This window comes from Haliaeetus albicilla, chromosome 29, assembly GCF_947461875.1.
Source record: "Haliaeetus albicilla chromosome 29, bHalAlb1.1, whole genome shotgun sequence".
Classification (NCBI taxonomy): Eukaryota; Metazoa; Chordata; class Aves; order Accipitriformes; family Accipitridae; genus Haliaeetus; species Haliaeetus albicilla.
Window position 1 is genome coordinate 5,707,003 of NC_091511.1, and position 15,141 is coordinate 5,722,143.

The following is a 15,141-nucleotide window of genomic DNA, read 5'->3' on the forward strand; positions in this document are numbered from 1 at the left end:
CAGTGGTGGAAGAGGTTTAAATGGCGCCCAAAATTGGGGGGAGGCGGGGCTGGGGGGGGGGGGTTATGGGGCGGGCTATGGGGCAGGGGACCGGAGGATCATGGGACACCAATTTTGGGGTGGGGGAGGAGGGGGGGGTTGTCCAATTAGGTCGAGTCCATGTCGGGCTCTGGAAGAGAAAGAGAAAGGGGTCGGACAAGGGGACCCCGTGTCCGGCGCCTGCCCCTCCCCCACCCCCAAGGGACCCCGGTGTCCAGCGCTTGCCCCTCCCCCCACCCCCACCCCCCCCACCCAAAGGACCCCGTTGACTCACCCCGTCCCACCGCCGGGGCCACCTCGGTGCGGTAGGTGACGAAGGCGTCGAAGGCGAAGAGGAAGGAGAGGATGAGGCTGAAGGTCTGGGGAGGAGCAAAGGAGGGGGGCGGGGCCTGGTGAGGCAGGGGGCGGGGCGTGGGGGGGTGGGGGGGGGGGGACATGACACTCACGAAGGTGGTGGCGGCCAACGCGTCCCGGGAGGCGGCCAGGGCCACCAGAGCGGTGACGAAGAAGATGATGGTCCCGCTGACGGCCCGGAGGAGGTCCTGGGGACACACACACACACCGTGGGGTGACATCATGGGGTGACATCATCATGGGGTGACATCAGCATGGGGGGACAGCAGGAGGTGCCAAGGGGGACACGAGGGGGGACAGCAAGGGGGGAACACATCGTGGGGACGTGAGAGGGGACAACGTGGTGGACACCAAGGGGTGACGCCATGGAGGAACACCAGGAGGTGCCAAGATGGATGCCAAGGGGTGACACCATGGGGTGCCAAGATGGACGCCAAGGGGTGACGCCACGGGGTGACACCAAAAGGCGCCAAGATGGACGCCAAGGGGTGACGTCACGGGGTGACGCCGTGGGGTGCCAAGATGGAGGCCAAGGGGTGACATCATAGGGTGATGCCATGGGGTGCCAAGATGGACGCCAAGGGATGACGTCATGGGGTGACGCCGTGGGGTGACAAGATGGACGCCAAGGGATGACGTCACGGGGTGACGCCGTGGGGTGCCAAGATGGACGCCATGGGGTGCCAAGATGGATGCCAAGGGATGATGTCACAGGGTGACGCTGTGGGGTGCCAAGATGGACGCCACGGGGTGATGTCACGGGGTGACGCCACGGGGTGCCAAGATGGACGCCAAGGGGTGACATCATAGGGTGACGCCATGGGGTGCCAAGATGGACGCCAAGGGATGACGTCATGGGGTGACGCCGTGGGGTGACAAGATGGACGCCACGGGGTGATGTCACGGGGTGACGCCACGGGGTGCCAAGATGGACGCCAAGGGGTGACATCATAGGGTGACGCCATGGGGTGCCAAGATGGACGCCAAGGGATGACGTCATGGGGTGACGCCGTGGGGTGACAAGATGGACGCCACGGGGTGATGTCACGGGGTGCCGTCACGGGGTGCCAAGATGGACGCCAAGGGATGACGTCACAGGGTGACGCCGTGGGGTGCCAAGATGGACGCCATGGGGTGCCAAGATGGACGCCAAGGGATGACGTCACGGGGTGACGCCACGGGGTGACGCCGCGGGACGCCGCCAGCAGAGGCCCAGCCGGCCGGGGCGCGGCGGGGCGTGGCGGGGCGCGGCGGGGCGCGGCCACCTACCAGGCAGGGCGTGTAGCCGTGGGGCAGGCGGGGGGGGTGTCGCAGCAGCCGCCCCCCCAGGGCGGCCGCCCCCGCCAGGGTCTGCAGCAGCGCCGGGGCCAGCGTGGGGGGCGCGGGGGGGGCCAGCAGCCCCACCACCGCCCCACACAGCGCCTGGGGGGCGCGGGGGGGGTCGGGGGGGCACGGCTGCCCCATGGCAACCCCTGTGCCCCATAGAGCCCCCCCCGCGCCCCATAGCACCCACAGAGACCCCCGGCACCCCACAGAGCCCCCCCGCGCCCCATAGAGCCCCCCCCGCGCCCCATAGCACCCACAGAGACCCCCAGCACCCACAGAGCCCCCCCGCGCCCCATAGAGCCCCCCCGCGCCCCATAGCACCCACAGAGACCCCCGGCACCCCACAGAGCCCCCCCGCGCCCCATAGAGCCCCCCCCGCGCCCCATAGCACCCACAGAGACCCCCAGCACCCACAGAGCCCCCCCGCGCCCCATAGAGCCCCCCCCGCGCCCCATAGCACCCACAGAGACCCCCAGCACCCACAGAGCCCCCCCGCGCCCCATAGAGCCCCCCCGCGCCCCATAGCACCCACAGTGCCCCATAGCACCCCAGAGACCCCCATAGGGACCCCCAGCACCCCCACAGAGCCCCCCCGCGCCCCATAGAGCCCCCCCCGCGCCCCATAGCACCCACAGAGACCCCCGGCACCCACAGAGACCCCCCGCACCCCATAGAGCCCCCCCCGCGCCCTATGGCACCCACAATGCCCCATAGCACCCCAGAGACCCCCATAGCACCCCCCCAGTGCCCCCCAGTGCCCCATAGAGCCCCATAGGGACCCCCAGCACCCCACAGAGCCCCCCAAGCACCCCATAGCACCCACAGAGACCCCTGGCACCCCAGAGACCCCCATAGTGCCCCCCCCAGTGCCCCCCAGCACCCCCCAGTACCCCATAGAGCCCCCCAGCTCCCACCCAGAGCCCCCCAGTGCCCCCAGCACCCACCCAGTGCCCCCCAGCACCCCACAGATCCCCCCAGTGCCCCCCAGCACCCCCCTGTGCCCCATAACACCCCCAGCACCCACCCAGCGCCCCCCAGACCCCCCCAGCACCCCCCCAGTGCCCCATAACACCCCCCAGATTCTCCCCAGTGCCCCCAGCACCCTCCAGCACCCACCCAGTGCCCCCCCAGTGCCCCCAGCACCCACCCAGCAGCCCCCAGAGTCTCCCCCAGTGCCCCCCGGTGCCCCCCAGCACCCCCCAGTGCCCCATAGCACCCCCCAGTGCCCCCCAGTGCCCCATAGAGCCCCCCCAGTGCCCCCAGCACCCCCAGTGCCCCCCCAGTGCCCCATAGCACCCCCCAGATCCCCCCAGATCCCCCAGCACCCCCCCAGTGCCCCATAGAGCCCCCCAGTGCCCCCAGTGCCCCCCCGTGCCCCATAGCATCCCCCAGAGTCCCCCCCAGTGCCCCCCAGATCCCCCCAGCACCCACCCAGTGCCCCCCAGTGCCCCCCAGATCCCCCCAGTGCCCCCCAGCACCCCCCAGTGCCCCATAACACCCCCCCAGTGCCCCCCCGTGCCCCATAGCATCCCCCAGAGTCCCCCCAGTGTCCCCCAGTGCCCCCCAGCACCCCCGTGCCCCCCCGTGCCCCATAGCACCCCATAGAGCCCCCCCAGTGCCCCCCAGCACCCACCCAGTGCCCCCAGCACCCCCCAGATCCCCCCAGTGTCCCCCAGCACCCCCCCAGTGCCCCATAACACCCACCCAGTGCCCCCCCAGTGCCCCTCCCAGATCCCCCCAGCACCCCCCCAGTGCCCCATAGACCCCCCCAGTGCCCCCCAGCACCCACCCAGTGCCCCCAGCCCCCCCCAGATCCCCCCAGTGTCCCCCAGCGCCCCCCCAGTGCCCCCAGCACCCCCCCCAGCGCCCCACAGAGCCCCCCCAGCGCCCCTCCCAGCGCCCCCAGTTTCCCCCCCCAGTACCAACTGGGCCCCCAGCAGCAGCCCCCTGGGGGTGCGCAGGACCCCCAGGTCGAAGGCCCCCGCCGGCTCCTGCTGCCCCATAGCGGGGGGATCCGTGGGGCTGGGTTGGGGGGGGGCAGTCACGTGGGTCCCGTGGGTCCCCCCCCCGTGACAGGCACCGCCGGGACTGGGGACAATGGGACATTGTGGAGGGACTGGGAGGGGCTGGGGGGGTACTGGGAGGCACTGGGGGGGGGGGCTGGGAGCACTGGGAGTGACTGGGGGGCAACTGGGAGCTGCTGGGAGGCAGTACGAGTGACTAGGAGCTACTGGGGAGCACTGGGAGTGTGACTGGGAGCACTGGGAGGCACTATGAGTGACCAGGAGCTACTGGGAAGCACTGGGGGGGGCAACTGGGAGGGTGACTGGGAGCTACTGGGGAGCCCTGGGAGGCACTATGAGCGACTAGGAGCTACTGGGGAGCACTGGGATTGTGACTGGGAGCTGCTCGGAGGGTGACTGGGAGGACTGGGAGACAGTCTGAGTGACTAGGAGCTACTGGGGAGCACTGGGAGCGACTGGGGGGGCAACTGGGAGTGTGACTGAAGAGCACTGGGAGGCACAATGAGTGACCAGGAGCTACTGGGGAGCACTGGGAGGGTGACTGGGAGGACTGGGAGGCACTACAAGTGACTAGGAGCTACTGGGGAGCACTGGGAGTGACTGGGGGGCAACTGAGAGTGTGACCAGGAGCTACTGGGGAGCACTGGGGGTCAACTGGGAGGGTAACTGGGAGCTACTGGGGAGCACTGGGAGCGTGACTGGGAGGACTGGGAGGCACTATGAGTGACCAGGAGCTACTGGGGAGCACTGGGAGTGTGACTGGGAGGACTGGGAGGCACTACAAGTGACTAGGAGCTACTGGGGAGCACTGGGAGCTGCAGGGAGGGTGACTGGGGAGCACTGGGAGCCACTATGAGCAACTAGGAGCTACTGGGGAGCACTGGGAGTGACTGGTAGGGTGACTGGGAGGCACTGGGAGCGACTGGTAGGGTGACTGGGAGGCACTGGGAGGCACAACAAGCGACTAGGAGCTACTGGGGAGCACTGGGAGCGACTGGTAGGGTGACTGGGGAGCACTGGGAGTGACTGATAGGGTGACTGGGAGGCACTGGGAGCTACTGGTAGGGTGACTGGGCAGCACTGAGAGGCACAACAAGCGACTAGGAGCTACTGGGGAGCACTGGGAACGACTGGTAGGGTGACTGGGAGGCACTGGGAGGCACTGGTAGGGTGACTGGGAGGCACTACAAGCGACTAGGAGCTACTGGGGAGCACTGGGAGCGACTGGTAGGGTGACTGGGAGGCACTGGGAGGCACAACAAGCGACTAGGAGCTACTGGGGAGCACTGGGAGCGACTGGTAGGGTGACTGGGCAGCACTGGGAGGCACTACAAGTAACTAGGAGCTACTGGGGAGCACTGGGAGCGACTGGTAGGGTGACTGGGAGGCACTGGGAGGCACAACAAGCGACTAGGAGCTACTGGGGAGCACTGGGAGCGACTGGTAGGGTGACTGGGAGGCACTGGGAGGCACAACAAGCGACTAGGAGCTACTGGGGAGCACTGGGAGCGACTGGTAGGGTGACTGGGAGGCACTGGGAGCGACTGGTAGGGTGACTGGGAGGCACTGGGAGGCACAACAAGCGACTAGGAGCTACTGGGGAGCACTGGGAGTGACTGGGAGCACTGGGAGGCACAATGAGTGACCAGGAGCTACTGGGGAGCACTGGGAGCTGCAGGGAGGGTGACTGGGAGGCACTGGGAGCGACTGGTGGGGTGACTGGGCAGCACCACGAAGTGTCTGGGAGCAACTGGGACAGTTACTGGGAGCGACTGGGACCCTCCCTGGGGGCGGGGTCGCGGCTGCTGGGCCTGGAGGACCTTCCTGGAGGACCAAGTCACCTCCCACCGGGTCTGGAGGACCTTCTCTCCACCTCCGACAACTCGGTCACCCTCCGCCTGTCCTGGAGGACCTTCCTGGAGGACCAAGTCACCTCCTGCCTGTCCTGGAGGACCTTCTCTCCACCTCAAACAACCGAGTCACCTTCCGCCTGTCTTGGAGGACCGTCTTGGAGGACCAAGTCCCTTTCTGCCTGTCCCGGAGGACCTTCTCTCCACCTCAAACAACCAAGTCACCTTCCGCCTGTCTTGGAGGACCGTCTTGGAGGACCAAGTCCCTTTCTGCCTGTCCCGGAGGACCTTCTCTCCACCTCAAACAACCGAGTCACCTTCCGCCTGTCTTGGAGGACCGTCTTGGAGGACCAAGTCCCTTTCTGCCTGTCCCGGAGGACCTTCTCTCCACCTCAAACAACCAAGTCACCTTCCGCCTGTCTTGGAGGACCGTCTTGGAGGACCAAGTCCCTTTCTGCCTGTCCCGGAGGACCTTCTCTCCACCTCAAACAACCGAGTCACCTTCCGCCTGTCTTGGAGGACCGTCTTGGAGGACCAAGTCCCTTTCTGCCTGTCCCGGAGGACCTTCTCTCCACCTCAAACAACCAAGTCACCTTCCGCCTGTCTTGGAGGACCGTCTTGGAGGACCAAGTCCCTTTCTGCCTGTCCCGGAGGACCTTCTCTCCACCTCAAACAACCGAGTCACCTTCCGCCTGTCTTGGAGGACCAAGTCCCTTTCTGCCTGTCCCGGAGGACCTTCTCTCCACCTCAAACAACCGAGTCACCTTCCGCCTGTCTTGGAGGACCGTCTTGGAGGACCAAGTCCCTTTCTGCCTGTCCCGGAGGACCTTCTCTCCACCTCAAACAACCAAGTCACCTTCCGCCTGTCTTGGAGGACCAAGTCCCTTTCTGCCTGTCCTGGAGGACCTTCTCTCCACCTCAAACAACCGAGTCACCTTCCGCCTGTCTTGGAGGACCATCTTGGAGGACCAAGTCCCTTTCTGCCTGTCCCGGAGGACCTTCTCTCCACCTCAAACAACCGAGTCACCTTCCGCCTGTCTTGGAGGACCGTCTTGGAGGACCAAGTCCCTTTCTGCCTGTCCCGGAGGACCTTCTCTCCACCTCAAACAACCGAGTCACCTTCCGCCTGTCTTGGAGGACCGTCTTGGAGGACCAAGTCCCTTTCTGCCTGTCCCGGAGGACCTTCTCTCCACCTCAAACAACCAAGTCACCTTCCGCCTGTCTTGGAGGACCAAGTCCCTTTCTGCCTGTCCTGGAGGACCTTCTCTCCACCTCAAACAACCGAGTCACCTTCCGCCTGTCTTGGAGGACCATCTTGGAGGACCAAGTCCCTTTCTGCCTGTCCCGGAGGACCTTCTCTCCACCTCAAACAACCGAGTCACCTTCCGCCTGTCTTGGAGGACCGTCTTGGAGGACCAAGTCCCTTTCTGCCTGTCCCGGAGGACCTTCTCTCCACCTCAAACAACCGAGTCACCTTCCGCCTGTCTTGGAGGACCGTCTTGGAGGACCAAGTCCCTTTCTGCCTGTCCCGGAGGACCTTCTCTCCACCTCAAACAACCAAGTCACCTTCCGCCTGTCTTGGAGGACCAAGTCCCTTTCTGCCTGTCCTGGAGGACCTTCTCTCCACCTCAAACAACCGAGTCACCTTCCGCCTGTCTTGGAGGACCATCTTGGAGGACCAAGTCCCTTTCTGCCTGTCCCGGAGGACCTTCTCTCCACCTCAAACAACCGAGTCACCTTCCGCCTGTCTTGGAGGACCGTCTTGGAGGACCAAGTCCCTTTCTGCCTGTCCCGGAGGACCTTCTCTCCACCTCAAACAACCGAGTCACCTTCCGCCTGTCTTGGAGGACCGTCTTGGAGGACCAAGTCCCTTTCTGCCTGTCCCGGAGGACCTTCTCTCCACCTCAAACAACCGAGTCACCTTCCGCCTGTCTTGGAGGACCGTCTTGGAGGACCAAGTCACCTCCTGCCTGTCCTGGAGGACCTTCTCTCCACCTCAAACAACCGAGTCACCTTCCGCCTGTCTTGGAGGACCGTCTTGGAGGACCAAGTCACCTCCTGCCTGTCCTGGAGGACCTTCTCTCCACCTCAAACAACGAAGACATGTTCTGCCTGTCTTGGAGAACCACCCTGGAGAACTGAGTCACCTCCTGCCTGTCCTGGAGGACCTTCTTGGAGGACCAAGCCACTTTCTGCCTGTCCTGGAGGACCTTCTCTCCACTTCAAACAACTGAGTCACCTTCCACCGGTCCTGGAGGACCATCTTGGAGGACCAAGTCACCTTCCACCTATCTTGGAGGACCAAGTCACCTTCCGCCTGTCCTGGAGGACCAAGTCATCTCCTGCCTGTCCTGGAGGACCTTCTTGGAGGACCAAGTCACCTCCTGCCTATCCTGGAGGACCTCAACCCGCCTTCAACAACTTCTGCCTGTCCTGGAGCACCGAGTCATCTTCCGCCTGTCTTGGAGGACCATCTTGGAGGACCAAGTCACCTGCCTGTCCTGGAGGACCTTCTCTCCACCTCAAACAACCCAATCACCTTCTGCCTGTCTTGGAGGACCACCCTGGAGAACTGAGTCACCTTCCACCGGCCCTGGAGGACCTTCTTGGAGGACAAGTCACTTTCTGCCTGTCCTGGAGGACCTTTTCTCCACTTCAACCAACCGAGTCACCTTCCGCCTGTCCTGGAGGACCAAGTCACCTTCCGCCTGTCCTGGAGGACCAAGTTATCTCCTGCCTGTCCTGGAGCACCTTCTCTCTACCTCAAACAACCGAATCACCTTCCACCTGTCTTGGAGGACCAAGTCACCTCCTGCCTGTCCTGGAGGACCTCAACCCGCCTTCAACAACTTCTGCCTGTCCTGGAGCACCGAGTCATCTTCTGCCTGTCTTGGAGGACCTTCTTGGAGGACCAAGTCACCTTCCGCCTGTCCTAGATGACCTCGACCCGCCTTCAACAACTTCTGCCTGTCCTGGAGCACCGAGTCATCTTCTGCCTGTCTTGGAGGACCATCTTGGAGGACCAAGTCACCTTCCGCCTGTCCTAGACGACCTCGACCCGCCTTCAACACCTTCCGCCTGTCTTGGAGGACCATCTTGGAGGACCATCTTGGAGGACCAAGTCACCTCCTGCCTGTCCTGGAGGACCCCGGTCCCACCTCGGAGGACTGACCCCGCCCCCCCACCCCCCAAATTCCCCCCGCCCCTCGCCGTGGGTCACAGCACAGACACACCTCGTCCCCCCGGGGCCATTTTATTACACCCCCCCCTCCCCAAGAAAAAAAAAATCCCCCACAAAACTCTCCCCCCCCCAGCCCCCACAGCGCAGGGGGAGGGGGGTGCCCCGCCCCACACACAGACCCCGCCCCTCCCGCCCCGCCCCGGCGACGTCCGGCCCTGCCCGGCCCCTCCGGCTCCGCCACCTGTAACGATAAACACACTCAAATCTTTTTTTTTGGGGGGGTGGGGGGGTGGGTGGGAGAGGGGGGAGAGAGAGAAAAGGGGGGGAGGGGGGGAAGAGAAAGGGGGGGAGGGGGGTAAAAAAAATAGGGGCACGCGGGGGAGGGGGCGTGCCCCCCCGCCCCCCTTCCCCGCCCCCCCGGCGTCCGGCTGCGGCGGTTTCGGGGGGAGCCCCCCGCTAATAGGGGGAGTACCATGAGGTGGCTCTGGCCCGGCCCCTGCGGAAAAGAGGGCGGGGTTTAATTGGGGGTGGGGGGGCGGACACACCCATTTCGGGGGACTCTGGGGTGGTCTGGGACACCCCCCCCCCCCGGTTGGGGTCGGTGCGGAGGACCCCCACCACCTCCTGGAGGACCCCAACAATCTCTAACCCACCTTGGAGGACCCCAACCACCTCCTGGAGGACCCCAACACCCCTCAGCCCACCTCAGACAACACCAATCCCCTCCTGGAGGACCCCAACCACCCCGCAAACCACCTTGGAAGACCCCAACCACCTCCTGGAGAACCCCAACAATCTCTAACCCACCTTGAAGGACCCCAACAATCTCATGGAAGACCCCAAACCCCCTCAGACAACTCCAATCCCCCTCCTGGTGAACCCCAACAACCTTCTGGAGAACCCCAACACCCCTCAGCCCACCTCGGACAACACCAATCCCCTCCTGGAGGACCCCAACACCCTCCAACCCACGTTGGAGGACCCCAACAACCTCCTACAGGACCCCAACCACGTCCCAGAGGCCCCCACCCACTTCCTGGAGAACCCCAACACCCCCCAACCCACCTTGGAAGACCCCAACCATCTCCTGGAGACCCCCAACCCACTCCTAGAGAACCCCAACCCCTCTCAGCCCACCTTGGAGGACCCCAACAACCTTCTGGAAAACCCCAACACCCCTCAGCCCACCTCGGGCAACACCAATCCCCTCCTGGAGGACCCCAACACCCTCCCACCCATCTTGGAGGACCCCAACACCCTCCCACCCATCTTGGAGGACCCCAACACTGCTCAGCCCACCTTGGAGCACCCCAACCATCTCCTGGAGGACCCCCAACACCCCCCAACCCACCATGGAGGACCCCCAACCCCCTTCAGCCCCTCTCGGAGCCCCGCCCGCCCCGCCCCGGCAGCCCCACCCACCTGTAGGCCCGCCCGCGAGGCCGGCTGTAGCCGCTGTAGAAGCGGGCGCGGGTGGCGCTGTAACCGCCGCCGCGGCCCCGGTAACGGGTCCGAGGAAAACCCCGGTCCGTCGTGCTGATACCGGGTCGGTTGGTTCGTTTGGGAATCACCTTAACGAAGCGAAGGACGGGGAGAAATGAGACGGAGAAAGGGAGGGGGGCGCGGCCGCGGCGTACCCCGCCCCCCAGCGACGCCCGCCCCCTGGCCTGACCTTAATTTGCCGCCCGCGGAAGAGGGACTCGTCAAGCGCCATCGACGTCCGCACCGATTCCTTGTCGGAAAACTCGATGTAGGCGAACCTGGGGGGAAAACGGGAGGGAGGGCGTGCCGCGGGCGTGTCACCGGCCCCGCCCCGCGGGCGTCGCCCCACTCACCCCTTGGGGTGGCCGCTGTACTTGTCGCAGAGGATGGTGACGCGGTTGACGGAGCCGCAGCCGTGGAAGTGGGCCTCCAGCTCCTCTGCCGTGGCTCCGTAATCCACCTGGAGACGTGGGGGGGGGGGACAAAATGGGGTTTGGGGGGGTCGTGGGGGCGGAGCCTGCACGCCTAGGGGCGTGTCCGTCCCCCCACTCACATTGCCCACATATATGGAGCGAGCGTCCGCTTCCATTTTTTCTTCCAGAGACATGATGACCGGGCCGGCTGCGCAAAACGGAAGGAAAAAATGGGAGACGGAGGGGAGGGGGGGGGGGTCAGGGGGGGAACACCCCGATATTTGGGGGTGCCCCCCCCCCCAACCCTGCGGGGGTCTCACCGTTGCCCGGCGGGGGGCTCATGTTCATTTGCTTCTCCACTTCGTTCTGGAGTTCTTTTAGTTTTTCCGCCTCTTCCTCCATCTCCCGCACCCGGGCCTTGATGGCCTCCAGCTCCTGGGGGGGGGGGGGGGGGGGGGGCAAAGGTCAGGGGTCAAGAGGTGGGGGGGACACCCCAGACCCCATCCCCCCTGACCCCAAACCCCCCCAGGAGACTCTGTCCCCCCCACGTGGCCCCCAGCTCCCCCATACTCCCCCCACCCCAAAAGATCCCCCACCCCACCCCGTGACCCTGGACCCCCCCCCTTTCCCACCAAACCCCTCACCCCACGTGACCCCAGAACCCCCCCCCACCCCCAAACCCAAAATGACTGTGGACCCCCCCATCACCCCCACCCAAGCCTCACATGACCCTACACCCCCCCAAGACCCCAGACCCAAGTCCCACATGACCAAGGAGCCCTCCATGTGACCCCAGACCCCCCCCATCACCCCCAAACCCCAATCCCATGTGATCGTGGACCCCCATCACCCCCAGCCCAAGCCTCACATGACCCTAGACCCCCCCCACCCAGGCCCCACATGACCAAGGAGCCCTCCATGTGACCCAGACCCCCCATCACCCCCAGACCCCCAAACCCAAGCCCCACGTGACCCTAGACCCCCTCCACCCAAGTCCCACATGACCAAAGACCCCTCCATGTGACCCCAGACCCCCTAAGCCAAGCCTCATGTGACACTAGGCCCCCCATCACATGACCCCAGACCCCCAGGCCCAAGCCCCACGTGACCAAGGACCCCTCCAGGTGACCCCAGACCCCCAAATCCAAACCCTACACGACCAAAGAACCCTCCATGTGACCCCAGCCCCCCCCATCACCCCCAAACCCAAGCCCCATGTGACTCTAGACCCCCCCCCCATGACCCCAGACCCAAACCCCATGTGACCAAGGAGCCCTTCATGTGACCCCAGGCCCCCCCATCACCCCCAGACCCCCAAACACAAGCCCCACGTGACCCTAGACCCCCCCCATGTGTCCCCAGACCCCCAAATCCAAGTCCCACATGACCAAGGACCCTGCTCACGTGACCCCAGACCCCCAAACCCAAGCCCCACGTGACCCCAGACCCCCAAACCCAAGCCCCACGTGACCAAGGACCCCTCCAGGTGACCCCAGCCCCCCAAACCCAAGCCCCACGTGACCCCAGACCCCCAAACCCAAGCCCCACGTGACCAAGGACCCCTCCAGGTGACCCCAGACCCCCAAACCCAAGCCCCACGTGACCAAGGACCCCTCCAGGTGACCCCAGCCCCCCAAACCCAAGCCCCACGTGACCCCAGACACCCAAATCCAAGCCCCACGTGACCAAGGACCCCTCCATGTGACCCCAACCCCCCCATCACCCCCAAACCCAAGCCCCACGTGACCCTAAACCCCCAAATTCAAGCCCCACGTGACCCAGGACCCCTCCACGTGACCCTCAGACCCCCCCAACCCACCCCCTACGCGCCCCCAGCCCCCCCGCCTAAGCCCTTCCCCCACGTGACCGCGGACCCCCACCACGTGACCGCGGCCTTCCTTCCCTTCCCCCTCTTTCCCGCCAAGACCCCCCCCACCCCCCTTATTTTTTTTGGTTTTTTTTTTTTCACGCCGTTTTTCTCCTCACCGGGTCCTCGATGGCGGAATCCCCCGGGTCTCCGTCCCCCAACCCCGCCTCTTCCTCCAACTCCTCGGAGGCTTCGTGCGGTTGGTGCGGAGCGGTAGCGGCGGCGGCGGCGGCAACCCCGGCGGATCCCCCGGCTCCGGTTCCCCCCTGACTTCCTCCTCCTCCTCCTCCTCCCCCCCCCAGCGCTGCCGCTGTCGCTGCTGCCCCCCCCCCTCCTCCTCCTCCTCCTCCCCGGCCTCCCCCACCCCTCCCGCGGCTCCCCGCCTCTCCTAACCCCGCCGCCGCCGTCTCCTCTTGCCCGGCCGCCGTCCCTAACCCGTTCCCGTAAGGTTGCCCCGTTTCCCCGACCCCGCCGGTCCCGAGACCGGCTCCGGTTCCGCTTCCTCCGGCCGCCGCCGCCGCCTCAGCCCCGCGCTGCCCCGCACCGCCGCCCCGCAGCGCCGCCATGGCCGCCCGCCCTCGGCCTGGAGGAGGCGCCCGCCGCGCAGGCGCCGAGGCGGGGCGGGGAAAACGTGAGGCGGCGGCCAATGGGAGGGCGGCGGGGGGCGGAGGGAGGGAGGCGGCGGCCAATGGGAGGGCAGGGAGGGGCGGCGGGCCGCGCTCTTCGAGGCGACGGCGGCGGCTCTTAAAGGCGACGGCGGCGTTTCGCTCCCCCCCCCCCCCTCATTTTCAGCAAAAAAAAAAAAAACGTTTTTCCCCTTTTTCCCCCCATTTTCGAGCACGTTTTACCTCACGGATCCCCCCAGTTTCCCCGGTTTTAACCCGTTTCAGGGCTCGAAAGGCGTCGGGCAGCCCCCCGCTTTCACAAGGGGAAAACCCCCCGGACCCCTTTCAGTAACGGCACCGGAGGGCTGCCGGCCCTTTAATTACGTTAATTACAGCGTTAATTGGCTAATTAACCCCATTGATGGGGGTGGGGGGCCTCTATTGCTAATTAAAGCGGGGGGGTGGGCTTAATGTGTGTGGGGGGGGTCTTAGCGTGGGGGGGTTAATGAGCGTGTGGGGGGGTTAATTAGAGCGTGAGGGGGTTAATTAGAGCGTAAGGGGGGTAATTAGACGGTAAGGGGGGTTAATTAGCGAGGGGGGTTAATGAGAGACGCCCCCCCCCCAATAAAGAGGTTGAAGTCCGTTTTCCTTCAGGCTAATAACGATTCTGCCGAGTTAATTAATAAACCGTTAATAAAAACGGTGGTGTGGGGGGGAGGAGGTTAATTAGTGAGTTATTAATTAGTTGGGGGCGGTGATTAATGAGGTATTAATTAAGGGGGCGGTGGGGGGGGAAGGCGGCTGCGCGTGCGCCGGGGGGGGCGGGAAAAGGGCGGGAAAAGGCGTCGCGCGGCGGCTGAGGAGAAATGGCGGGAAGGGGGGTGAGTGAGGGAAAATGGGGGATTGTGAGGGAAAAAGGGGGGTTATGAGGGAAAAAGGGGGGATTTTGAGGGAAAAAGGGGGATTATGAGGAGAAATGGGGGGAGTTTGGGGGGTGGGGGGGTATGGGGGGCTGGAGAGGGAAGATGAGGGGATATGGGGGGGCTTGAGGGGTGGTGGAGGGGGAATGGGGCTTGGAGGGGGGAATGTGAGGGGATATTGGGGGGACTGGAGGGGGATTTTGAGGAGAAATTGGGGGATTGTGGGATGTTGGAGGGGCTGGAGAGGGAATATGGGGGGATATGTGGGGCTTGAGGGATATTGGGGGGGACTGGAGGGGGATTTTGAGGAGAAATCGGGGGGCTTGTGGGATATTGGAGGGGCTGGGGGGGATATGGGGGGAATGTGAGGGGATATGGAGGGGCTTGAGGGGGAATGTGAGGGGGAATGGGGGGATTTGAGGTATATTGGGGGGCTGGAGGGGGATTTTGAGGAGAAATTGGGGGGCTTGTGCGATGTTGGAGGGGCTGGAGGGGGGATTTGAGGGATATTGGGGGGCTGGAGGGGGATTTTGAGGAGAAATTGGGGGGCTTGTGCGATGTTGGAGGGGGAATGGGGGGGAATGTGAGGGGATATTGGGGGAATGTGAGGGCGAATGGGGGGATTTTTAGGGATATTGGGGGGCTGGAGGGGGAATGGGGGGTTTGAGGGATATTGGGGGGCTTGAGGGGGGACTTTTAGGGATATTGGGGGGCTGGAAGGGGAACGTGAGGGGTGATGGAGGGGGCTACAGGGGGAGTATGAGGGATAATGGGGGACTTGAGGGGTGTTGGGGGGCTTGAGGGGGAACATGAGGGGTGATGGAGGGGGAATGTGAGGGATATTGGGGGGCTGGGGGGATATTGGGGGGCTTAAGGAGGAACGTGAGCGATATTGGGGGGGCTTGAAGGGCGATGGAGGGGGACTGTGAGGAGATGCGAGGGGGGCTTGGGGGACATGAGGGGTCTCGGGGTGAATCAGGAGGCAATTGGGGGGGGGCTGAGGACAACCCAGGGAATTCTGGGGGTCCCCACGTGACCGAGCCCCCTCCTTCCTCCTCCTTCCTTCCTCCTCCTCCTCCT

The 15,141-nt window shown here is 64.9% G+C and overlaps 2 protein-coding genes and 1 long non-coding RNA gene across 3 annotated transcripts; all 3 read right to left on the reverse strand.

The window, feature by feature from the left end:
- Positions 1–57: 57 nt before the first annotated feature.
- On the reverse strand, positions 58–3,745 carry CMTM5 (CKLF like MARVEL transmembrane domain containing 5). The gene is made up of 5 exons (XM_069773985.1): positions 3,642–3,745; positions 1,663–1,815; positions 486–581; positions 314–398; positions 58–169 (listed from the first exon to the last, which is right to left on the reverse strand). The coding sequence occupies exons 1-5, from the start codon at positions 3,720–3,722 to the stop codon at positions 147–149; spliced, it is 438 nt and encodes a 145-aa protein (XP_069630086.1). The 5' UTR covers positions 3,723–3,745; the 3' UTR covers positions 58–146.
- Positions 3,746–9,000: 5,255 nt separating this feature from the next.
- On the reverse strand, positions 9,001–12,878 carry PABPN1 (poly(A) binding protein nuclear 1). The gene is made up of 7 exons (XM_069774463.1): positions 12,656–12,878; positions 10,990–11,104; positions 10,810–10,877; positions 10,610–10,716; positions 10,447–10,534; positions 10,197–10,345; positions 9,001–9,270 (listed from the first exon to the last, which is right to left on the reverse strand). Exons 2-7 carry the CDS (start codon positions 11,069–11,071, stop codon positions 9,231–9,233), a joined length of 534 nt encoding a protein of 177 aa, XP_069630564.1. The 5' UTR covers positions 11,072–11,104; positions 12,656–12,878; the 3' UTR covers positions 9,001–9,230.
- On the reverse strand, positions 9,380–10,000 carry LOC138682909 (uncharacterized). Its single transcript, XR_011322783.1, has 3 exons — positions 9,808–10,000; positions 9,531–9,600; positions 9,380–9,478 (listed from the first exon to the last, which is right to left on the reverse strand). It is a non-coding gene; the product is annotated as an uncharacterized lncRNA (long non-coding RNA).
- Positions 12,879–15,141: the final 2,263 nt, after the last annotated feature.